This window comes from Carassius carassius, chromosome 10, assembly GCF_963082965.1.
Source record: "Carassius carassius chromosome 10, fCarCar2.1, whole genome shotgun sequence".
NCBI classification, from domain to species: domain Eukaryota; kingdom Metazoa; phylum Chordata; class Actinopteri; order Cypriniformes; family Cyprinidae; genus Carassius; species Carassius carassius.
The window spans coordinates 9,767,320-9,792,912 of NC_081764.1; the positions used below are offsets into that span (position 1 = coordinate 9,767,320).

The 25,593-nt window shown below is 40.1% G+C and overlaps 2 protein-coding genes and 1 non-coding gene across 4 annotated transcripts in view; all 3 read left to right on the forward strand.

Moving 5' to 3' along the window:
- Window positions 1-398: 398 nt before the first annotated feature.
- LOC132151735 (G-protein coupled receptor 22-like) lies at window positions 399-8,533 on the forward strand. The gene is made up of 2 exons (XM_059560064.1): window positions 399-764; window positions 4,907-8,533. The coding sequence occupies exon 2, from the start codon at window positions 5,006-5,008 to the stop codon at window positions 6,587-6,589; it is 1,584 nt and encodes a 527-aa protein (XP_059416047.1). The 5' UTR covers window positions 399-764; window positions 4,907-5,005; the 3' UTR covers window positions 6,590-8,533.
- Window positions 8,534-11,715: 3,182 nt separating this feature from the next.
- trnaf-gaa (transfer RNA phenylalanine (anticodon GAA)) lies at window positions 11,716-11,788 on the forward strand. Its single transcript has one exon. It is a non-coding gene; the product is annotated as a tRNA-Phe (tRNA).
- Window positions 11,789-12,050: 262 nt separating this feature from the next.
- LOC132151736 (inositol hexakisphosphate kinase 2-like) overlaps window positions 12,051-25,593 on the forward strand; it is a 46,997-nt gene continuing 33,454 nt past the window's right edge. Inside the window, exon 1 of one of the 2 annotated variants that reach the window (XM_059560067.1) lies at window positions 12,051-12,145. The gene's annotated coding sequence lies outside the window, so the exon portion shown is untranslated. The remainder of the gene's footprint in view (window positions 12,146-25,593) is intronic. The other variant, XM_059560068.1, reaches the window with a different exon arrangement.

The window sequence follows — 25,593 nt, forward strand, 5'->3', positions numbered from 1 at the left end:
GAATTGTTCAAATAATCTTTAGTTATGAGAGAATAAATGTGGTTGTTGTTGTTTTTTGTCTTTTGTTGTTGTTGTTTTTTATTTGTTTAAAATGTTGTAACACGCATTGCCTAACAAGCATTCTTTTTTTCAGTCAGTTTATACCCCCAAATGGGCGACGTATCCTGGGGTATACACACATTAACAGCTAAAATAAAATTCATGTTAAAAAAAAAGACGATGTCCTAAGACGATGGAAAATAGCAATAAATTCATTTCCTGATTTCTCTTTATGGTCTTGCCTTTTATAGGGTTAAACTAATATTTACATAATGTTTACAGCTCGCATGCTTAGTGTAATGCGGATTATGAAATAAAAAATATATATAGGCTAGTAATAGAACATAGTTATACAATGTTGTCCACACATAAACCGTATCTTATAAATAGGTTTCTAAGAATCGCGCGGACAGCTGAAGACTGCAGTTTGTTTGTGTGTGTGTGTGTATATGTGTGTGGATGCGCGAGGGAGCGGGTTCAGTAGGCTACGTACGTCTGGTACACAGGATAGCGGCACTCATGGGTACTCACAGAAGCACAGTGGCGACTTCTATCACCGTTTAGCACCACTGAAGGTGCGACATTTATTCCGGGCACGTACCTGACAGCGGACTGTCCTGAAGCCCCTAGGAATCTCGCGCTCTAGTTGAGTGAGAGACAGAGCAGAGCGCGCGCTCCACGGACCGCAGTGGAATGTAGCGGGGTTTCCCGGCGCGCGGGACAAGGTGAGTAAAAACCTCCTAGATGCATCTTCCCACTACTCACAAGGCTATTGATCTTTTCACTTAATTGCCATTCGGTTCCATTTTACCACCACTCTTCATTCATTTTTGGCTGTTAAGTGATACATTTGGGCAGAGCGCGCCTGGGAATAGAAATGATAACCGAAAATCAGCAGTGTCTTTTGATCTGGACTCGACTACTAATATTCCTAACACTTCAAAAAGAATTGGCAGCAATGTCATATGCGGGTTATGTCGACACTACGGACGATTTGTGTACGAGCTAATCCATGTGTTGCCTGTAATCTGCAGTCAGCCATATGGAATTCAATGTCATTTGAATGGCTATATTGCACATTTTTTTCATTAGTTTGTATAGCCATTATTATCAGTCACTTTGCACTCTTAGGCTTATGAGAGTTCAGTTTGCATGAGGGTATCATCCTCTCACACTGATGCTTTCAAACACAACTGGGCACATGCACATGCTCAGAGACACGTGACTCCAGCAAATTATTTAGGGAAAAATAGTTAAATATGCCTGCGTCAAGCATTTGACATTCATCACACCCATTATCATATTGCTCCCACATGCACACACATTCTCAAAGATTACAGTCAAAGGGATTTTCAGATGCAGTTAAGATCAGGTGGCAAGATGCCAGTTGAAGGAAGGAAAATAAGAAGAGGGTGTATGAGACGGTGTGTTTAAAATTCTCTTAAGATTAAAAGCTACAGCTTGTTTTTAGGACATGAAGCAACAGTGAGGAACAATGGAGTGTGGCGCAGGTATAAGTGGCCCTGATGTGTTAAGAATGGAAGGAAAGAGGAATCTAGTTCATCAGCTATTTTAGCTCCTAGATATGGAGTTATTTTGGTTCTTCTCTCTGTAGCGACTGTAGTTTCACGTGTTGTCACGCTCTTTCATTTCCAAAGAGTCTGTAAACAAATGTAATGCATTTGCATTTTCATTCCACTTTTAATATAGCTCATTATAAATAATTTTTGACTCTACGCAACAGTAGCACCCTTTTGTGCACAGAGATATACCAACAGATTCATTATAACATGCATATGTGCAATTTGTTGCATAAATGTGTGGTTTGAATGCCTCTGCTCTTATATAAGGAATAAGAACATTTTGTGATTGTTTACTCACACGAGTGTCATTTCAAACTGTTTTTTTCTATGGAACACAAAGGAGAAATCTGGAAAAAACTTGACGAGGCTTTACAGGTTTGATATCATCATGTGATCATCTTAATGTGGCAATTTTATATGCAGAATAAGGAACAAGCTATTAGTCATCCAAAACTAGAACTAAAACCATAACAAAATGTAACAAATTCAGCAGCCAAAGCAACATTTCTTTGATTTAACTTGATGTACTAATAACTAAAACTGAAATAAAAAATAGCTAATAAACTATAAACATATATATATAATAAAAATAACTATACTATAATAAAATAACTATAATAACATAACTATAATAAAAATTACAAAACAAAAAAAGAGTAAATAAGAATTTTAATTTTCAGGTGAATTATTCATTTAACAGGCTGCAAACTAGCATGGACAGACCAAATTGGCTTGGAAAACAATGGTAATGAAATAGAGTCTGATAAATGGCAGAAAGAGCTGAGACAGCATTAGTCTAAAGAAAGATGGATGGATGTCTAGCATAGCGTAATGATGGATAGAGGGTAGGAGGTAGAAACAAACTCCTCCAGCGATTTCACAACACATTGTGCACCTGCACGTTCCATTAATCTCTCATTCTCTCTTTCACCATTCCTTTTTTTTTTTTACATACAATGCCGTGATCTGCCATTTCTGACAAAAGTCAGTCTTACTTATTTTTGTCTCACTGCTGTGAGCATTAGATTTTGAGCTTCAGTTATTCGTACTACAGAATCCAAGCCCTAAATCTTTGTCTTCCTCTGTCACTCAAAAGTCTCATTGTGTTAAACATCAAAACTTTCTTCCTGCGGTCATTATCACAGATGTGCTCAAAAGGCAAAGTCTGAGCCCCACTTGAACAGCCACAGATGCAGAAAGTCAAAAATTTTGGATTTTGACCACCCTTAAACTGTAGACCAGTTGCCATAGTAACAACCATCCTAGAAATGGGATCAGTCTCAAGTCGAACTCAGTTATTTATTTATTTATATATTTATGTGTTTTTAGTTTTTTGGTGGAATGACAGCCTGCTGTGATTGCGCAACCTATAATTTCAGATCTGCTTGTTTTGATGGCATGTATTTTATATTTTGAGTTTATTAGAACAATAACCATTTCTTTAACATGATAAATCAGTCCTTATACACTGCCATGTCCATAGCCAAATTCATCAAGGTTTCAGCAATCATTTGTGTCCTTGGTCTTGTTTGAGAGATCGTTGTGTGCTGTAATTCTACTGTGATAGTACTTCTCTTGTTGGACACAAAAACTTAGATGTGTGCAGGACTGCAGAATTACACATACACAATCGCTCACATGTACATCATACTCCTCTTTACTGTCCTGCCCTGCAAGATCAATACCTTATTACAATTCAGAAAGACAAGTCACACCCCTCTTCCACCAAAATGATGCCAGTGCTTGGTTGATTGCAGTTCTGAATCTCTCTTAGTCCCAGCCTGCATTTGAATGAGGCTTGAATGAGTGACGATGATGTAACTGACTATTGTACTACTAGGGATGCACCAATATTAATATCCAGATATTCAACTGCCAGATATTCAACTTTGAAATGATCAAAATAAATTTCAAATAAAACATTAAAAAGTTTTTTTAATTATAAAAATACTTTACAAATGTATTTATATATAAATGTATTCAAAAAAATAGATAGATAGATAGATAGATAGATAGATAGATAGATAGATAGATAGATAGATAGATAGATAGACAGATATTACATTTGAATTTTATTTTTGTAAAAAAAAATAAAAAATAAAGCACTAAAAATAAATGCCAAAAATGCTTTTAAATACAATTTATTAAAGATGAAAAAATGAAAATAAGTGGGTGTCGCACTGCATCTGTCCATGAGAAGCTTAATAAAAAGTGCATCCATTAAAAAAAAGTCTCACACAGCTCCAGGGGGTGAATAAAGGCCTCCTGTAGTGAATGGATGTGTTTTGTAAGAAAAATATCCATATTCAAAACGTAATAATCACATTAATCTAGCTTGTGCGCACTGTTGTAAAACGGATGCAGTTCTGGAGGAATGACGTATGAGGCCAGTGTTGCGCATGCACCAGTGTGTCTCGTGAAAACCAGCGTTTGTTAACAAGAGCAAAGGAAGCAACGTTTCCTTAATTTAGCAAAGGAAAACCAGTCTTCTCTTTGCTTATACCGAAATCCTCCGACATTCTTTTTTTTTTTTTTACAAATCCTTGTTTTGTACTTCTAATTACTGTTTTGTTTGGATCGCTCTGCTGCATTTCCGCGTGCGTCACTTCTGAGCGCCACATGCGCAAAGCTGATCTCATACGTAATTCCCCCAGAACTGTGATTGCAAGCTAGATTAAAGTGATTATTTAGTTTTAAATATAGATATTCTTCTTACAAAAACGCATCGATTTGCTACAGAAGGCCTTTGTTCACCCCCCGGAGCCGTTTGAGACACTTTTTTTAATGGATGCACTTTTTATTAAACTTCTCAAGGACCTATGCAGTGCAACACCCGCTGAGTGGGATCACAAAGCTTGAAAGATCAAAGACAATTTTTAAAATAACTCGTCTGAAAGAAAAAAGTCATATACACCTAGGATGACTTTAGTAATTTATGGCTTAATAAATTTTTTTTAGGTGAATTAACCTTTTAAATGTTATTTTTACATTTTATATACTAGATAGATAGATAGATTTATAGATATTGAAAGTTAATCATTTTAAAATAAATAAAGAAATAAGTCATTTTAAATGTATTTAAATGTCTTTTATATTTATTATTATTTATAAACATACATGTTTTTAATAAAGACATAATGCATAACAAACATCTGGCACCCTGTCAATGGAAAAGGGGTCACAGTGGCTCTCAAGTGTGCCCAGTTTCTGTAAATACTATAAAATTTGGGCTGTTCATTAAACAACAGAACGTGGTTCATTCTGTTTTTGTCTTCCCATCATAGAGCTGTCAATCATTTATCAACGTCTCAAGAAAACACCTGAGCAGGTGGATCATGGCCAGTGGGAGTGGCTGGCGTTACTATGCCTGAAGGCGCGTGGCGATGGTGTCCATGGAGACAGATGGCAGCTTCACTGGGGGCCACGGTCTGTCCCTCTTACAGACTGAAGATAACGTGGGGCCTGGACTTCCACAACAGGAGGGGGCATGGCTCGGCTTCCGGGCTACAGTGAGTGCTGTGCTGCTGCTGGAGCTGCTCCTGGGGGTTGGTGGCAATCTGACCGTGCTGGTGTTATACTGTGGTCACTGCAGCCTGTTGGAGTCTGTCAGTCATGCCGTCACACTCAGCCTGCACACCCTTGACCTGCTGCTCTGTCTCCTTTGCCTGCCAGTAACTGCCACGCTCCTCATCCTGGGTGGAGCCTCGGTTCCTCACCACGCCCTTCTCTGCTGTCTCCACGAATCGGCAGCCAGTTTCGCCAGTGTGGGCACCGCCCTTAACCTTCTGCTCATCAGCTTAGACCGCTATGATATCAGTGTCCGACCAGCCAATCGCCTGCTGACACCTCGAAGGGCAACCATTTTACTTGTTGGAGTATGGACGGTTTCTTTAGCCGTACCCCTCCTACCGTTTGTGGAGGCGGGGTTTGTTTCAGGGCAAGGGGAGGGGTTGTTTGTGCACTCCAATAGCACTGTGCTTTGTTCAGAGTGGGGGGGATCTCTACAGGCTCATCTGTTACTACAGGTTCCTGTGTTCCTCTTCTCTCTTGCTGTGATGCTGTTTACATACTTGCGAATTCTTCAGGCGCTGCACATCCGCATCGGACGCACACCCAGGCACCATCGAGACAGCAAGCAGCCTGTACAACGCCTCTGGTTACGCCGTAAAAGGTCAACAAGGTCGCCGGATCACACAACGAGAAACACACCCATCTCCCCACCGCCGCTTTCGACTGGGCCGCTTATCGCCTCGGATACAGTTACAACAGTAACCATCAACACTGAGACGAACACTCCCTCACTCACCACACCACTTAGCCCCACCCCTACTGTATCTGTGATAACCTCGCCCTTAAGCCCCACCCCCACTGTTTCAGTGGTAACCATGCCTTTGAGTCCTGCCACATCTATGTCCATCATAACGAGCCCCCACGTCCCTACACCTGCTACATCATCAGTGACCATGCCTTTGAGCCCTATGCCCACTGTGTCTACGGTAACCACTCAGCTAAGCCCCGCCCCCATCCAAGGTCCGCCCAGCATGGGCGTGGGAGCGTCAGTATCTGCCATTTTGGCTCTGCGTCGAGCGGTTCGGCGCCACCGTGATAGGAGGGAACGTCAAAGGCGAGTCTTTCGCATGTCTGTCATCATCATCCTCTCATTTCTGCTATGCTGGGCACCTCTCTCCATCATGCCCCTTCTCATGCTGGCCATCGGGCCCTCTGATTGGATAGAACGTCTGAGACTCTGCTTCCTTGTGCTTGGATATTGGACAGTAGTGCTACATCCGCTGCTGTATGCATTCACGCGGCAAAAACTGCGCAAAGTTCTGCATACCCGTCTGCGCAGGCTGAGGTCGCAAAACGTACAGACTCGTATTCGCACTAATACCAGGATCGGCCGCAAGCAAAGGGCAGATTGCAGCGATGCTACTGACCACTGCCTGACAGAGGCTGTTAAAGAGTGAGTGTTTGTATGTCTGTGACTTATAACTAGGCTCACACGGAATCTGAATCTGTGCATTCCTACATGTATGTATTCGTCTGTCATTCCCTTTTGTTTTGGTTTATTCGAGATTTAGGATGATTTCATTATGCTTTCAACTGGTAATATCAATATTTTTTAGATCCATTTAACATATTTAACCATGTTTAAATCAAAGGCCGTAACTGTATTTTGAACATTGGGGAAGGGACCAAACCATTTTTTTTTCTTTGGGTAAGGGAACAAAGAAAAAGAAAGAACTAGAATTTATTGTAATCAATTTGTGCTATTTGCAAATAATATTTTTATATTAAAATATGCACACATTCACTTAAGGCTGAGGTACAGTTGAGCGTGCAACAGACAGACATATTCTTTTCAAGTGCTTGCATATATTCAATCATTTGACATGTGCTGCTGTCCTCACAAAGTCCGTGTGAACAGAAAAATCAGGCTGATCATGGACATCACTGAACTGTGTTAATGACGAAAATTGCAAAATGCCAAAAGGAGCTCATATGAGTTAACAAAATGTAAAATAGTTATGATTTTTTTTTAAATAGTTACGAATGAGATTGTGTTGCAAAAACGCACAAGTATACTTTAGGCTAAATTGTCTGCCTAATATGCTGAAAACAGCTCCATTAATATTTCTTGTATCGTCAACATTAAGTTATGAATTACATGAATAAATTCAAAACAGTGAAATTAATATTTCTGTCATAAAACAGAAAAGTTAAGAAAAAAAGAAAAGTTAATATGTTTAGCTACTTATGTCTTCACACTCTTTCACCCCTAAACCAGAAGCATCATGCTTTAATTCGCTTTCATCTTCTTTGAACAATGAAGCCTTCTTTGATTTGATTGGCCATGTCAATTATTTGGACATTGACAAGCGCTATTAGCCCACTGATGCAGACTAGTCTAAAAACTTTTTGTTATCCTACCAACAAACAGAGGAGTGGTAATGGAGCGCAGCAGAACAACATCAATTGAACAGGATATCAAATACTGAGGTTAACAATTTGCCCATATCTAATTATTGAGGGGGCTTGTGGTTACAGGCCTGGTTAAATCTATTCCTCAGATTTCCCCCACAAATCTGTGTAGAGAATGTCAAAGAAAAAGAGAAAGTCAGCAGATTCCGTCTGGGCCTGTTTATGACTGTAGGTAAAAGGTGTGTGCTAGAAACCATTAATGTGTTAGATGTGTTAGATGATATGTGTGACTAGCTCACCTCTATAAAGGAAATTAAAAGATGTTGGTAGGTCTCTATTATCCACCAGCTTTTTGTATCATTGGCAAATAATCAGCATAGGGTTTCTAAAGCACACTGGACTCTTGAGGTCAACAGGGCACTGTCTAATTAACAAGTAGAGCACAAATATTCCCATGGTGCTAGGGAAAAATAGCGAGATTGAGAGAGCGTTCCTACAGGTGTGAGTCTGCCAGAGGCCATGTGCAATAAATAGCAAATCCAGGTTATGCATCGCATGAGATCCATATAAATTAGTACTAATATATTTGCATTTATTGTGTGGTGTAAAAAGTAACCGTCTATCCACCAGGACACATACATGTACACATATTTTACATTGTCCTTCTCACTGATAGTCTAGAGAGCAACAGATATATCATTGTGTTTATTAATGTATATGATCAGGGATGTAAATAGTCACTAATATTTCTGTGGTTTGAAACTGCAGCCAATTTGAACTCTGCTCTACCAAGGGCATGTGTACTGGTTCATTCAGTTTCAGAATACTGACAAAACAACTTTTACAAAGTCAAAATTAATTTATTTTATTTGTGTCCCTTATACTGAATGTATATCTTGTCAGTGCTGTATATTATTTCAGATTGAGATGGTTATTGTATTAATTTATAATAGTGGAGCAATAAGTCTGAATTAAAGTAATAAAAAAGATTCAGCCTCTTTGCTTGTTTGCTTTGTTTGTTCCCAACCTTACAGTAGCTGTCAAAATTCATACCTCTGACAGAAAAACATAAAATTTCACATATACATCTTTTATTCTATTTTTTTTTATTTAATTTTAGTTTTTATAATGGCAGATGTGTTACATTTCTAAAATGTATACAATATACTGAAGTTAATATAACTTGCTTCATATTTTCAAATTTGGTCAGTTTGTGTTATTGTTTCTTTTCTCTGCAATTGAAAATCATTTTAACGCAAGTGAAATCAAACTGTTTTAAAATCACACCATTCTGACTCCACTCTGAATTCTCCTGCTCTTTCTGAAAGGAAGTTGCTGTTTGTTAGTGCAGTGTGAATATGTAAATACTAATCTGTATATTTTGACTGATTAAAAATCAGTCTGAGCCACTTGCTCTGATAGTTAATTGGTGTATGGTAGTGTCATTTCATTATGTGAATGTATTAAGAAGTGCAGACTGCTTTAATATATACAATTAGTCCATGCTGAGAAAGGTTGACTGACTTCATCCCAGTTGATAAGTCAAACAGGCAATTAAGAACCTCCTGTCTCCGTCAGTGTTTGCAGTCTCACACAGAAGATCAAATGCCATTTGAGGGATACTCAATAAAGTACCTGTTCAATCAGTGAAATGGTAGCCTTTCAAAGTCTCTCTGATTCAGAGACCTTAAATGTTATTAATCTTTAAAGACTTTGTTGCGGTTTAGCCAATATGTGTGTAGAGAGTGGGAGACATTCATTCCTCATTAGTGGAGTGCAGAAGCTGCCCACTTGCACTCCACTTGTGAAGTCTGAACGTATTAACACTTATTAATGTTTGATGACATACGCTGACATTTGCAGGAGCCTAATAATTGGAGGGCCGATAATGGGGATGGGGCCCTGCACACAGATGTGGATGCCTGACTTAATGGACACAGACATAACTTTGACCACACAGGTTAATGCAGGTCTATAACACCTTGCTTCTACTTTTCCATAATTGATTTACAATTATTTCACATCACCCTACCACCGCAAACAAGAAATTGTAATGTGTGCTTTTCTAATATTGATTTAGTGGACATACTGTGTGATTTGCTGCTATCTAAAAATTTCAATGTGTAAGGTTTACTTTAAAAATATTGTGATAGTACTGTAACAATGAGGGTCGTGTAGGCAAGGTCCAATTGTGGCTTTTTATAAATAAAAAAAGAGCATAGTCAGACAGGCAAAAATCATACTGTACACCAGCAAATAGTGTCCAGAGGGCAAGGCAAGAGAATAATCCAACACAGGCAATAGATAAAGGCAAGCAGCAAATGATCAGAGGTGAGATAAACAGGCTAGTCAGAACAACAAGACTAGGAAGCAGAATACAAGCACTTGGTATGGCAGCTATAGGCTAATCAATACTGAGCATCTGTATGTAAGTGAGTGCAACTTTTATAGTGTCTGGGTTATTGGAAACAGGTGAGTGTGTAATCAGGGGGGATCTTGGGAAATGGAGTCCAGGGTTAATGTCTGAGTGGCTTGTGTGGCAACCTCTGGTGGTGAGCAGGGAATGGATCATGACAAGTACTATGTTACTGTCTGTACCATATTTATACATGTATACATACACACAACAATTTAATAGTTTAGGGTCGGTAAGATTTTAAAATCTTTTTGAAAGAAGTCTCTTATTCTTGCCAAGGTTGCACTTTTATTGATCAATAATACAGTAAAAACAGTAATGTTCTGAAATATTATTACAGTTTAAAATAACTGTTTTTTATGTCATTTCTTCCTATGATGACAAAGCCACTATTTCAGTCTTCATTGCCAACCGACCCTTCAGAAATTATTCTAATATGCTTATTTGCTGCTCAAGCGACATGTATTGTTATTTTTACAGTTTAAAACCGTTGTGCTGCTTAATGTTTTTTTGGAAACCATGATACGTGTTTTGTTTGTGTGTGTTTTTTTTTCAGCATTCTTTGATTTATAGGTATTTCAAAAGAATCGCATTTTTTTTCTTGTAAAATGTCACGTTTAAAAATAAATAAATAATTGTATGACCTCAAACTGCCGAACAGTAGTGTACACTTTATTACAAGGTACTTGGTATTTGCGCATACATACTTTTGACACTAATGTATCAGAGGTTATGCTAAATATGCTTAATTCGCATAGTCACAGCTATTTTATTTTATTAAGCACATTTTATATGATTCAGTATAATGCACATGCACGTGAACATGCCTATACAAATATCGAATTAAGGCTATTATTATGGTTGCATTCAAATGGACTATTTGGAATTGTTCATTTATTTCCAAATGAGGAAAATCAATGTACTTAATCAATTTTTTTTATATTAAGTAGCATTATCAGCGTATTATCCCCATCACCTTCCTTGTTTCTGTCTGACACTCTCCCTTTTTTAATTTGGAAAACTCAAGTGCTGATTAGTATGGATGCCTTCTGTTTGTGAGCTTTCGTGAGCAAGGATAGAAAAGGAGAAAGAGAGAAGGTTGGTGGAAAATATTTTTTTTTACTGTATGCAACATTAAAACACTGTCGTGTATTCATTAAAATATCTTTCTGGCTTTCTCTATCAATTCTCTCTCTCACATGGATCTTTTTTAATCTTATCTGTTCCACTCACTGCCATCATCTTCTTTTCATCACTGACTGTGCCTTGCTTTCACTCCCTTCGTTCTGTCCTCAGTCCTCCCTTCTGTAGACTTACATAAGAACAAAGAAGAACTGCCTTGGCAAGGGGAAAGTCACCTTGGAAGGAGAGAGAGAGCGAGAGAGAGAGAAAAGAGAGAGAGAGATTCGTGTGGGCGGAATAACTAGCAGAAAGCTGAATCCCATGATCCCATGTTGACTAATCAATTTTCATTTAATTGTGTTTATATATGTTCTGCCCATAAGTCTCCCAATGAGAGATTTTGTAAATTGTGTTTAAAAAAAAATGTTGACTAATCAAGCGGCAAGTACACATTTCCGTGTGTTTCTCAGATTCAGTACCTAAACATAGTAAATTTTTTAAATATAGTACAATAAGGTCATTATGAATCAGGAAATCTAGAGAAAGAATAAATTAATAAATTATTTCTTTATCATCATCATCATTTAGCGTTACAGCCTAAATTACCCTGCAAAAAAAACAGTTACATAGCAAGCCGAAATAGCTCAGTTGGGAGAGCGTTAGACTGAAGATCTAAAGGTCCCTGGTTCGATCCCGGGTTTCGGCAAAGCTTTTTCCTCACTTCAGATTATCTAGAAGTAACATTACGTCAACAGGCAAATGTTATGCTCGAAATGCATGAAGAAAAGTTGTATAATAGAAAAGGCAAATCGGATTAAACTAAAATACTGCAAGTGGTGCTCTACCTCTCTTTCCGGTTATGAGTTGTGGAGTACATATAATAACCTGATGATGTCGCTCTAGTTTTAGTTTTATTTATTCGCCCCTGCAATTTTGCTCTAATTGCTCCAGAGGGCGATGTTGGTCAATAATTCAGCAGTCTTACCTCGTGGAACCCGCGAGACATGGAACTTGTGCTGACCAGAAAAGCATGAAAGTCGCTGGACTGCGGGATGACTTCACGGTACAGAACCAACATCTCGATGAAATAACGTGAAGTAGCCTATATCTATAATATCTCAATCCCATTTATAATGTGTATTTATAAATTAACCACTATGTATTTTTGTATATTTGTTTTTCTCCTATTTACTAACAATACATTTAATATTTATTAGGAGTTAAAGGAGTAGTTCACCGAAAACGTAAAATTTTCTTAGGATTTACTCATCCTCAGGCCATCCAAGATGTAGTTTAATTTTTTTTTATTAATCTGCACACTGATTTGGAAACTTTCTCACCAGTGGATCCTCTGCAGTGAATGGGTGCCGTCAGAATGAAAGTCCAAACTGCTGGTAAAATTATCAACAAGTAATCCACACAACTCCAGTACATCCAAAGCAAAAATCTGTGTTTCATTAATGTGTTTTAACTTTAAACCCTTTATTCTACCAAAATACAAAATGTAATACTATATATTTGTGAGTAAATTTAAAGCAAATTTTCATTTTTGGGTGAACTATTTTTTTAAATTCCATTATTTTCTTATTTTCTTCGGTTTTCATTATGTACGGATATGTGTATATGTTGTCTCTGATGTTATTGTGATGATAATCTTTGAATTGGATCAGTTTTGTGAAATGCATCATTATAGCTCAGCAGAATAGTGACCTTTACAAGATAGATCTAGTATTTGTAGTGTGTCAGTGTAGTTTCACTTTTTATAGAATTGACCCCCTTTTGTGCAACACGTGCAAACATATCTTTAGAGTCTAATGATTCACATTTAGCACACACATTTTGGGAACTGATATTGCGTAACTAAAGACCAGTAAGCCAAATCCCAAAGCTACTGCTTCATCTCCACGGAGTCTCTATCACACACATACCAAATACACAGAAACCTCTTCAACTAAAACATCTTCAAATATCATCTTCAAACAACTTTATCTTAACAGGTCTTGTTAAATCGGTCATTACATTCTTGTCAGTCACGCTCTCATATTTGAAATTCTGTAATATATTCCTTTTTTCTTATTGAAGCTGCTTCCTAATTTTTACTCATAATCTCTGGAGGTCACTGAACCCCATGAACTGTTAATTTAACACGTGAATCGGTTTCTACTTCCAAGTTTCTGTTCTCTAATGTCCCATCTTCTAGATATAGTGTTTGGCGTCTACATAAGGAATTTTGGTGGTTAGAATTTTGGTTGTTTGGTTGTTGGTTGTTAGGAGAATGCAGGACACAATTAAATGAAATATATTGTAGTTTATTTCTACTTGGAAGTAGAAACCGATCCATATTATATCTTTGACTCGATGGTGACTCGATGGCGCCGCACATGGCTGCTTCAGTGCTTGGCTCTCCAGTGTTTGTACTGTTTTTGTTCGTTTTTCCTGTTTTTTAACAAACACGATCAGTTTCATCTGGGATGAACTGCTGAACATTCGGCAGAACACACCACAGGATATTTTTCCGGATTTCAATTATACAGACGTTTTACTGAACATTGTTATCGGAGGAGCAGCGGCGCTGATCAAACGCTTCAGGACGCGCAGGCGGGGAAATCGAGCGGGAGCGCTCGTCAGGAAGCGCGGATTTCGAACGCTGTTGCCTAGCATCCATCTGGCAAATCTCCGCTCTCTATCCAACAAAACGGACGAACTCCTTCTGCTCTCTCAGACAAATAAGGATTTCTCACACTCTGCTGCTCTGTGTTTCACGGAAACCTGGCTGAATGACGCCATAGCGGACAGCGCGCTCCATCTTCCGGCCTTTCAGCTGTTTAGAGCGGATCAACGGGGAAATTGCGCGGCGGCGGGACATTCTTTTACGTCAATGAACGGTGGTGTACAGATGTAACTATGTTAAAGAAGATGTGTTGTCCTGATCTAGAAATGCAGTTTGTCAACTGCAAGCCGTTCTATTCACGGCTGGAGTTTCACTCGTTCATTCTGGTGAGTGTTTACATTTCTCCGCAAGCGTACGTGAGCTCAGCTTAACAGAAACTCGCTGATCAGATCACAGACACAGAACAACAACACCCAGACTCTGTTTTAATCATTCTTGGGGACTTTAATAAAGCCAATCTCTCCCGTGAACTTCCAAAATACAGACAGCATGTTACATGTCCCACCAGAGACAGTAATATATTGGATCACTGTTACACCACAATAAAGGATGCATATCACTCTGTTCCACGAGCAGCTTTGGGACGTTCTGATCACTGTCTGGTTCATCTTATACTGACCTACAGGCAGAAACTAAAACCTGCTAAACCTGTAGTAGACTGTGAAGAGATGGACCAGCGAAACAGAGCAGGATTTACAAGCTTGTTTTGACCTCACTGATTGGAGTCTTTTTGAAGCTGCTACCACCGATCTGGACGAACTCACAGAGACTGTAACATCATATATCAGTTTCTGTGAGAATATATGCATTCCTACCAGGACTTATTTAACATTCAAGAATGATAAGCCATGGTTTACAGTAAAACTCAGACACCTTTGTCAGGCCAAAGAGGATGCCTACAGAAATGGGGACAGGGTCTTGTACAATCAGGCCAGGAACACACTGAACAAAGAGATAAGAGTGGCGAAAAAGACCTACGCTAAAAAGTTGGAAGACCAGTTTACTTCCAACGACTCAACTTCAGTTTGGAGAGGACTGAGAGCCATCACTAACTACAAGACACAATCCCCTTGCACTGAGGCTAATCAACGACTTGCTAATGACCTGAATGAGTTTTATTGTAGATTTGAAACCCCCAACACCCATTCTGACCATCTCCCTACACATCCGTTAACACCTCCTGCAATCCCCCTCTCCATACCTCCTGCTCTTCAAATCTGTGAAGATTGTGTGCGCCAAATCTTCAAGAAGAACAAAAGAAGAAAAGCACCAGGCCCAGATGGCGTTACACCAGCCTGTCTGAAAATCTGTGCTGACCAGCTGGCCCCCATCTTTTCACAGATCTTCAACAGATCCCTGGAGTTGTGTGAAGTGCCTTCCTGCTTCAAACGCTCCACCATAATCCCCATTCCAAAGAAACCCAATATAACCGGACTTAACGACTACAGACCTGTGGCTCTAACGTCTGTCGTCATGAAGTCGTTTGAAAAACTGGTTCTGGCTTATCTGAAGGACATCACTGGACCCTTAATGGACCCCCTGCAGTTTGCTTACCGAGCAAACAGGTCCGTGGATGATGCAATCAACATGGGATTGCACTTCATCCTGCAACATCTAGACAAAACAGGGACTTATGTGAGGATCCTGTTTGTGGACTTTAGTTCGGCTTTCAACACCATCATCCCAACAGCCCTTCAGACCAAACTGACCCAGCTCTCTGTTCCTAGCTCTATCTGTCAGTGGATCACCAGCTTTCTGACAGATAGGCAACAGTTAGTGAGACTGGGGAAATTCGTGTCAAACAGCTGCTCCACCAACACTGGTGCCCCTCAGGGATGTGTTCTCTCCCCTCTGCTCTTCTCCCTGTACACCAACGACTGCACCTCTAAAGACCCCTCAGTCAAGCTCCTGAAGTTTGCAGACGACACTACAGTCATCGGCCTCATCCAGGATGGTGATGAGTCTGCTTACAGACAAGAGGTTGAGCAGCTGGCTGTCTGGTGCAGTCTTAACAACCTGGAGCTGAACACGCTCAAAACAGTGGAGATGATCGTGGACTTTAGGAGAAACCCCCCTGCACTTTCCCCACTCACCATCATGAACAGCACTGTGACTGCAGTGGAGTCATTCAGATTCCTGGGAACCACCATATCTCAGGACCTGAAGTGGGACAATCACATTGACTCCATTGTGAAAAAGGCCCAACAAAGGTTGTACTTCCTTCGCCAGCTGAGGAAGTTAAACCTGCCACAGGAGCTGCTGAAACAGTTCTACTCAGCCATCATTGAGTCTGTACTGTGTACTTCAATAACTGTCTGGTTAACTGTCAATAACTCTAATGAAAATTGTGGAGTTTGCTTGATTTTGCAATAAATCCAGCGATCGTGAAATCCTGGAGGGACTGAAATCTTGATTTTTCACAGTTTGTATGCTTTTCCTGGGTGAGTCGCTCAGACAGGACACGCATAATAACACATGGAAAGATGCTGACAGGACTGCGAGACGGAGATAAAGACTGTCCTTTAGTCTTGCAGAAGAATATTCTAATGAAAGGTCTGTCTAGTCTCACAGTGCTTGGAATTACTTCCGTGTGAATCACATGAAGAAATGGGGATATTGTTTTATCACCAAAATCAAATAAAAATATATGTTTATCTTAAATTATTACAATTTCTTTTTTTGCATTTTTCCATAATTTTCATGAGTTAATCACTCCCACCCCCCCCCCCACCCCCCGCAAAGAAAATCACATTTTAAAGAAATAATTCACTAAATTTCTAATTTGAGGAAACTCTCAGGCCTTATAAAAAGAGCTTTTTCTACTTTAGAAGAAATTTTGCATTACATCACTTGCTCACCAATAGATCCTCTGCAGTGAATGGGTGTCATCATGATGAGAGTTCAAACAGTATATAAAAACATTATTGATCCAATAGTAATCCACATGACTCCAGTGCATCAATTATTGTATTGTGTAGTGAAAAGCTGCTGCATGTCTGTAAGAAACAAATCCATCATTAAAAGTGTTTTTAGCTTCAAACCATAATGTTCATGATTTCAGCAAATTGTAACTTTTGGTGAAATATTCAATGTAATCAATGTTAATTACTATAATACAGTAAAGAAAATAATTTATACAGCAATGGTTGCAAAAATGTAATTTGTCTTTTCATTTAGGGAGTACCATATGACTTTCTTTACAGTTTTTTTTATTTATTTTTTACTTACAGTGATATGAAAATTTAGTGGTTTGTCCTTGTGTGTTTCAGTGTGATTTAATGCACATCAAGGTGACCTGTCACCCTGCTGTTTTTGTATTTTGTGTGTGTGAGCATGTCCAGGTCCTCTTTATTTGATGCCTTGTCTGAATTATAATGTCTTCACTGGCAGAGATCCAGACTGGCTGCAGGGGCCATCTGTCTTAACGTGTTCTACTTACAACCAACCAAATGTTTTCAGCACTGATAGATGGCTGACCTAAGAATAGCGGGAATTGGTGATTTACCATAGCAGATACCATAGCTAAGGAACGTGGTTCATGTTAGGCTATACTTTTGTGACATGAGCTATTGTCTTTTCATAGACACAGCCTCAGGAAGTGGAGGTAATTGAAGGAATGGTGTTAGCAAAAGTGATCAGCACTCATCCTGTTCTTCCATTCCTGCTCTTTCTCTCTGTGTCTGCTTGCATTTCAAGGAATACCGAAATGTAGCTCATATGTGTTTGGCACTGCTTTCATTGATCGGCTAAGTAAATGGCTTATATATATTAGTAAAGCATCATTAAAAATATGCCTTTACCTCAAAGAATGTTAATGAAACTTCTATGTTACAATATCTGTTTTTTTTTATATTCCCATATAATAGACAAAATGTATTTGAAACACTTAATAGGCAATGAGATAAATCATGTTCTATATTTAGCTTTCCCTGAAGATTGCCCAAAGGCAGCCAAACTCAATTTATTTTGAGGCTCAGCATCACACTTTTAATGGTGCTCTCAGGCCATAATGAGCATACCACTGGATGCCAGGCAGAGTTGTTGACTCAACAAGAGCTGGCATTCATATTTTAACTGGAAAAAAAGAGGGTAGTTTCTGGTAGTTCTCACATTGAAGACTTCTTTAATCCCTCGTACTGACAGTGTTGTTGAATGAGTCCGGTATTTCAGCAAAGCCCTTTCATCACGTTAGATCCACCTTTTGAATTCAAACAAACTGTAGCCTGTAGACAAATGTCACAGTGATCACACAAACACATACATTATGGGAAATGCCAAACTCTATAGTAGTTTGTGTATGGTTTGTTTGTGCATATGCTTAATGGATCATCAAGCACTTTTCCAGTAATAAAGTAAACATATTTCGACAAGTGGTATTACTAGCATTCTGATCTTACAGCATTGCTGGAGAAGATATCGCTTGAATCGCTTTCGGTTACTTGACGTAACCTCGGTTCCCTGAGATAAGGGAACTATGAGCACTAATCACATGCTGCTCTGCGAGCCCAGTGTTAAAGCAATAATAAGGGCCCTAAGGGACCTGGACATTATCTTGCCCTGAGCTTAGCTGAGGGCTTGGGAAACTACTTCCCACAAGGGAGGTTAGACAGATAGAATCTGTGCCTGCAGGGCGGGAATGTCTAATTTGTAGAATCTGGCAAAAGTGGACCAGCCGGCGACCACAGATATCACTTATAGATATCCCGCTGGACCACACCCATGAGGAGGCCATTCCCCTTGTGGAGTGGACTCTCACACCAATAGAGCATTCCAATCCTTCAGATGCGTAAGCCAAAGCTATAGCATGAACAATCCAGTGAGACCTTACGGTCATTAAGCCCAAACTCAAGACACAAAGCGCTGACTGACAGCACTTGCAAGTCACCCACTTGCTTAACCGAAGGCAAACACATACTGTTCTGGACATAGAGCCGTCTCGTAGACGGCGCTCTTTCCTCAAGAATGGTGTTACTTACTCTCGCTGGGAGCCTACCAGACTCCAGTTGAGGCACCAGACATGAAGGCTCCACAGCTCATGCCTTTCGCCTGCAAGAGAAGGTCCCTTCTCAACGGGATGGGCCATGGGGCCGTCGTTATGTATAATGGGAGGCGAGAGGCTTTATTTTCTCAAACAAGAGCTCGCCTTGAAAAAGCGGGGACAGGGGCGCTGCACAAGATCCCGGGCCCTATGCATAGGCAGTCCTAATGCCCCCCCCCCCCCCCGAAAATACATATTCCAGACTTTTCAAGGGCCCTCTCTTCCTTTGGGGCCCTGGTAATCAGTACTGGTTTTACCCCCAGTCCGGCGCCCCGAGCGGGAGTCTGTGTTCATGTGTTTGTGCTTGTGAGAGGATGAGGAATTTTGCTCTTTAAAGTATTTGGGTCCGTTATCTAGTGCTGCAACAACGCGTCAACGTCATCGATTACGTCGACTACAAAAATACGTTGGCGTGCGTGAAATGCGTTGATGCGTCACACTGTTTACATCTTGCGTAATGGCGGCTTCTGCTCCTGGGAATGGAGAAAGTTGCATTCTATCACAAAAACAGAGACCACGGTTATCAAAAGTATAGGAATACTTTAAACAGAGGCCAAATAAAATGGTCCTTTGTTCCCTTTGCAGAAACGATTATGGTGTACCACGGCAGCACAACTGTGATGCACGAGCACCTCCGAGGAAAACATACTGGCACTTGCCGGTGTTACGGTTTAAATGTGAAATGTGAAAGTGAAAGTGACATGACATTCAGCCAAGTATGGTGACCCATACTCAGAATTTGTGCTCTGCATTTGACCCATCCGAAGTGCACACACACAGAGCAGTGAACACACACACTGTGAGCTCACACCCAGAGCAGTGGGCAGCCATTTATGCTGCGGCACCCAGGGAGCAGTTGGGGGTTCGATGCCTTGCTCAAGGGCCCCTAAGTCATGGTATTGAAGGTGGAGAGAGAACTGTACATGCACTCCCCCCACCCACAATTCCTGCCGGCCCGGGACTCGAACTCACAACCTTTCAATTGGGAGTCCGATCTCTCTAACCATTAGGCCACAACTTCCCTTAAATGGTTACCGTGTTATCTGGTGACCAACTTCCTGATTCAGGTCTCTGCTGCAGATGTGATGGAACGACCGCAGCAGATTCGGTGATTCTAAAAGCACAAACTGATGTGATATTATTAAGTGTCTAATAAACGCAGACTTGCTCATTGCATAATTCTGATATTCTTGTATAAACTACAAGTTATTGGTATGATCACCCGTAACGGCTGAAGTAAGTAGGATAAACTAAAAAAATAAATAAATAAAGTAAGTCTATGTTGGTGCAGGTTTCGAACAAGTGTTAAAAGACTGCGCGCCGCGAGACAACAGTCATGAACCACCAAGCTACCGATCTACACCGAATCAGCTCCAGATCTCTGGATTCAAGACAGGACTCTCGGCGTCACATCGTGCAGCTGCTGAATCAAGTAAATGTGATTGTGTTAACTTGACCTGTGTTTACCTATTATGGAAATAAACCATGAACCCTGACTACATTTTATGGTTTGTGATGCTAAAGAACATTTCATGACGTCTCAGAAAACTGTAAATTTGTGGCTACTGTGGTTTAATTATAAACGCTATCGTTAACTCATATTTACCATAGTAAAATAATTTTCTTTGCCTCTTTATTTTTTTACACTGTAAAAACTTCAACCACATTGAAGTATTTTTTGAAAAAAAAATGAATAAAAGGTTGAAATATTATATTAGAAGTCGACTTATATTTTTTTTGTAAAATTATCCAAAGGATTCATTAGCTAATCAAAAAAGAACATTAGATTAATAATTTATTTTAATAAAAATAATCGTTAGAGTAGTCGACTAATCGAAAAAATTATCGTTAGATTAGTCGACAGAAAAAATAATTGTTAGTTGCAGCTCTATTGTTATCACAGTGGTGTGATGCACCTGCAGGACGTGACCCACTGAAAATGAGATTCTGTCTCTCAGAGGTATTCGAAGAGGTGAGGAGTGAAAGTGAGCTGTTTTTTCGGCTGAGGCGAGAATGGAAGCCCTCCTTTTCCTCTCTAGCGCCTCAGGACAGCTTCGGCGGCTGAATGGGCCGAATGAGACCAGTCCACTCGCAGCTGAAGAGGAGCACTGGTCCTCACTTGTTAAGCACACCGATATGAGAGGACACAAGGAGGGCTGGGCATGTGGGCACTGAGCCGATGTGACACCGCTTGGACCCACTGAGAGAGATCCGCTGCCCTGCTGTTTCTTCTTAGGAGAGGAGAAGGATGGGAGGGCCTGGAGGGGGGCACCGCCTTGATGAATCAAGGTGACCCGCGAGTGTAGACTAGAGGCTCATGCTCTCACAGAAAGAGCACAAACCATTTGTGAGTGCAACCTGTGTGGGCGAGGCCAAGGCAGGTGGCGCACTCGCTGTGTCCGTCTTCATCATGCAAGAGCTCCTTGCATGATCTGCTCTAGAAATTTGCTCTTACGCTCCTGATGCCAGATGCCTGCAGAGATCACATCGCGTCACTGCCTCGTCTTCTTCTATGGCGGTGAGCAGAGCTGGAGCTTCTTCCACAGCTGCTTCTTTGCAGTTTAGTCAGCGAAGAGATGATCCTCGTTGCTGAAGGAGAATTGATCTGATGAATGGCGACTTATAATGGCGACTACGAGCCGACTTATAGAGGTCAGGACTGCCCCTTCGATCGGGACGAAGCACCACTGGTTTATGCAGCTACACAAACGTGAACAAATCAGGCTTCAGCAGAAAGGAAAAAGGTTTGTGCAGCTACACAAACGTGAACAAATCAGGCTTTGACTGTTGCTTCTTTTAATTTCAATTAATAAAGCCACTAAAAGCTCAAATAATACAGCTAATATTAACAGGTGCTATCTCTCGCTATCCATCACATACAACTTTCACTTGTGACTACAGTGTCATTGCTCTGTTCTGTCTGGTCTTGTTGGTTAACTTATACTCCAGAATGTGATGCTCTGGGCTTGATTTACTGTGTTACAGTAGATGATATAGATCAAATGTCAGTGGTTTGATATGACCCATGCACGAGTTTGGCAAAAGTATTTGAATGTCTGACTCTGCACGTGTTGCCAAAACAAAGCCAAACTTGTTTGCACATAAATCTTGGCTTTGCCAGAAGTATTAGAGGAATGTCCTTCCGTGTAAGAGATATTTTGCTTTGCCAACAGAAGCCTATGTCTGTTAGAGGTTGTTCATGACTTTTAAATGTGGGCCTTATCAGACACTGTTCTAAACAGGTAACACTCTTAGACCAGTATTATGAGCAAATTTAATATGTCATCATATTTTGTTACAACATCTGAGGTTATCACTTGTCAAAAAAAAAGTGTCACGCTTGAGAATATATAATGCATAGAATAAATATTCCACTATAGGAAGTATTGCCCAGAAAGGGGCCAAAAAAGAGTATATTTTATTAATAAATGAATATAAAAATAATCATTATTGTTGTTTATTTCATTTTTTGGACCTTTCTGTAGTGGAATTACATAAATTATTATTCATACCAAGTAGGCCATTAGGCAAGATTTTTGACATCAGAATTACTTTTAAGTATGGAACTGGCAGAGATTGTAATATAAAATTCATATTCGGTGTCATTATAATTATGATTTTTTTTTTCACACTGTCCAAAAAAAAAAAAGTCATCCATGTCACACGTGAGGGGAAAAAATAGTTTTAGGCCACTTTAGTCAATATTAGGGCTTGTGTGTCTGAAAAATTACATTACCTTGCGAGTCACCATCAGAATGTATTTAACTTCTTATTTATCATAGATTATGTAACTGGAATGCAACTGGTGTCATGGAGACAGCTTATTCACAATAGCAAATGGAGTATCAGGTGGTTTCTCTTTTAGCTTAGCGTAATGTGCAAAGAATGTTTGTGCGTCTTGGAGTCTGTGGAGTTTCCACAGGACGTCTGCATGACCCCTGCATGCTTGTTAATTTTAGGTTATCTTGTGCTCTCCCACTTATTCATTCAAAAAGAACGCTATGAAATTGATTGTCTTTCAACATACAAAATCCTTGTTTGTAATATCTTAAATTTACAAGGGCACTTTGAGTGAAAATATTACAGTCGTGGCCAAAAGTTTTGAGAATTACATAAATATTAGTTTTCAAAAAGTTTGCTGCTAAACTGCTTTTAGATCTTTGTTTCAGTTGTTTCTGTGATGTACTGAAATATAATTACAAGCACTTCATATGTTTCAAAGGCTTTTATCGACAATTACATGACATTTATGCAAAGAGTCAGTATTTGCAGTGTTGGCCCTTCTTTTTCAGGACCTCTGCAATTCGACTGGGCATGCTCTCAATCAACTTCTGGGCCAAATCCTGACTGATAGCAACCCATTCTTTCATAATCACTTCTTGGAGATTGTCAGAATTAGTGGGTTTTTGTTTGTCCACCCGCCTCTTGAGGATTGACCACAAGTTCTCAATGGGATTAAGATCTGGGGAGTTTCCAGGCCATGGACCCAAAATTTCAACATTCTGGTCCCCGAGCCACTTAGTTATCACTTTTGCCTTATGGCACGGTGCGCCATCGTGCTGGAAAATGCATTGTTCTTCACCAAACTGTTGTTGGATTGTTGGAAGAAGTTGCTGTTGGAGGGGGTTTTGGTACCATTCTTTATTCATGGCTATGTTTTTGGGCAGAATTGTGAGTGAGCCCACTCTCTTGGATGAGAAGCAACCCCACACATGAATGGTGTCAGGATGCTTTACTGTTGGCATGACACAGGACTGATGGTAGCACTCACCTTTTCTTCTCCGGACAAGCCTTTTTCCAGATGCCCCAAACAATCGGAAAGGGGCTTCATCGGAGAATATGACTTTGCCCCAGTCCTCAGCAGTCCATTCACTATACTTTCTGCAGAAGATCAATCTGTCCCTGATGTTTTTTTTTGGAGAGAAGTGGCTTCTTTGCTGCCCTTCTTGACACCAGGCCATCTTCCAAAAGTCTTCGCCTCACTGTGCGTGCGGATGCGCTCACACCTGCCTGCTGCCATTCCTGAGCAAGCTCTGCACTGGTGGCACTCTGATCCCGCAGCTGAATCCTCTTTAGGAGACGATCCTGGCGCTTGCTAGACTTTTTTTTTGGACGCCCTGAAGCCTTTCTTTCTTTACAAGAATTGAACCTCTTTCCTTGAAGTTCTTGATGATCCTATAAATTGTTGATTTAGGTTGAATCTTAGTAGCCACAATATCCTTGCCTGTGAAGCCATTTTTATGCAACTCAATGATGGCTGCACGCGTTTCTTTGCAGGTCACCATGGTTAACAATGGAAGAACAATGATTTCAAGCATCACCCTCCTTTTAACATGTCAAGTCTGCCATTCTAACCCAATCAGCCTGACATAATGATCTCCAGCCTTGTGCTCGTCAACATTCTCACCTGAGTTAACAAGACGATTACTGAAATGATCTCAGCAGGTCCTTTGATGACAGCAATGAAATGCAGTGGAAAGTTTTTTTGGGATTAAGTTAATTTTCATGGCAAAGAAGGACTATGCAATTCATCTGATCACTCTTCATAACATTCTGGAGTATATGCAAATTGCTATTATAAAAACTTAAGCAGCAACTTTTCCAATTTCCAATATTTATGTAATTCTCAAAACTTTTTGTACATTTTAAGCATATTGATCCCTTCAAAGGGAGGCTCATTACATCCTTAGATAAATTAAATAGTAGTTCCATATTCGATCAATAGAAGGTTGCATTCAAACATTCACATAGTCCAGTGGTTCCCAAACTTTTTCTGCAGGGCCCCCCTTTCTGAAGATAAGAATATTTTCGAGCCCCCCCACACTGACACAAACATACAAATCCTTTGTTTCTAAACTCCACTGGACTTTACTTAACATTGTAAGTCATACAAAATGGCAACTTCTTCCTGAACAAAACTAAAAAAAAAAAAGACAAATCACCTTCACAATTATTAAAAGTGACACTGCATCATGTATCATAAAATTTTACCATGTAATGGTGTTCATGGCTTTCAACACATCTTCTTATAAACTCCATTCCTGCATGAAAGTGGCCTTTTACACTTTACCAGCTCTCTGAAGAAAATAACAAAATCCTTAACATTTAACTCTGCAAAAACTGCACCTTAATGTCCACATCTTTTCAGTGACTGGTGTGGGCTTGCTTCATGCTGCAGATCTTCTCAAATCGGGGTTGCAGCTGTGAGACTGCTACTCTTAGTTCATTTTCAATGTCCAGCTTTGATCTGTATTTAGTCTTGATGGAGGCCACAGCAGAAAAACCTATCTCACATAGGTAAGAAGTGGCAAATGGAAGGAGTGTGGCCAGAGCTCTTTTACCTAGCAGTGGGAAATCTTTCTCCACTCCAATCCAAAATGCAGCTAGTGTCTTAGACTTAAACTCAAGCCTCATTGTTGAATCAGAGGTGACATCAATGAACTGTTCATTCTCTGTAGTGCTGAATTCGGCAGGTGGTGTTGCACTGAAGGGGTCTCGGATCCAGTCATATTGTGTAGGATCCTGCACTGGGAAGTACCTCTGGAAATGCTTTTGGAGGGCAGAGATGTGAGCTTTCATGCATGGGATCACTGTGTTCTGCAGCTTGTTGACCTCAATGAATGACTTCAGGTTCTCAAACGAGTCTATATTTCCCTCTGTAACTCGCTGCTCCCACATCTCAAGCTTTCTTGTGAATGATGTGATTTTATCTGCCAGATGTGGAAGGTGTGTGTTGCTGCCCTGCATCTGCAGATTTAGCTCATTGAGTTTTTGAAACCTGTCACTGAGGTACGCAAGTTTC

What these genes read in the sequence shown, in the direction of transcription:
- LOC132151735 (XM_059560064.1), top strand. Translation starts at nt 5,006, where the DNA reads ATGGTGTCCATGGAGACAGATGGCAGCTTCACTGGGGGCCACGGTCTG.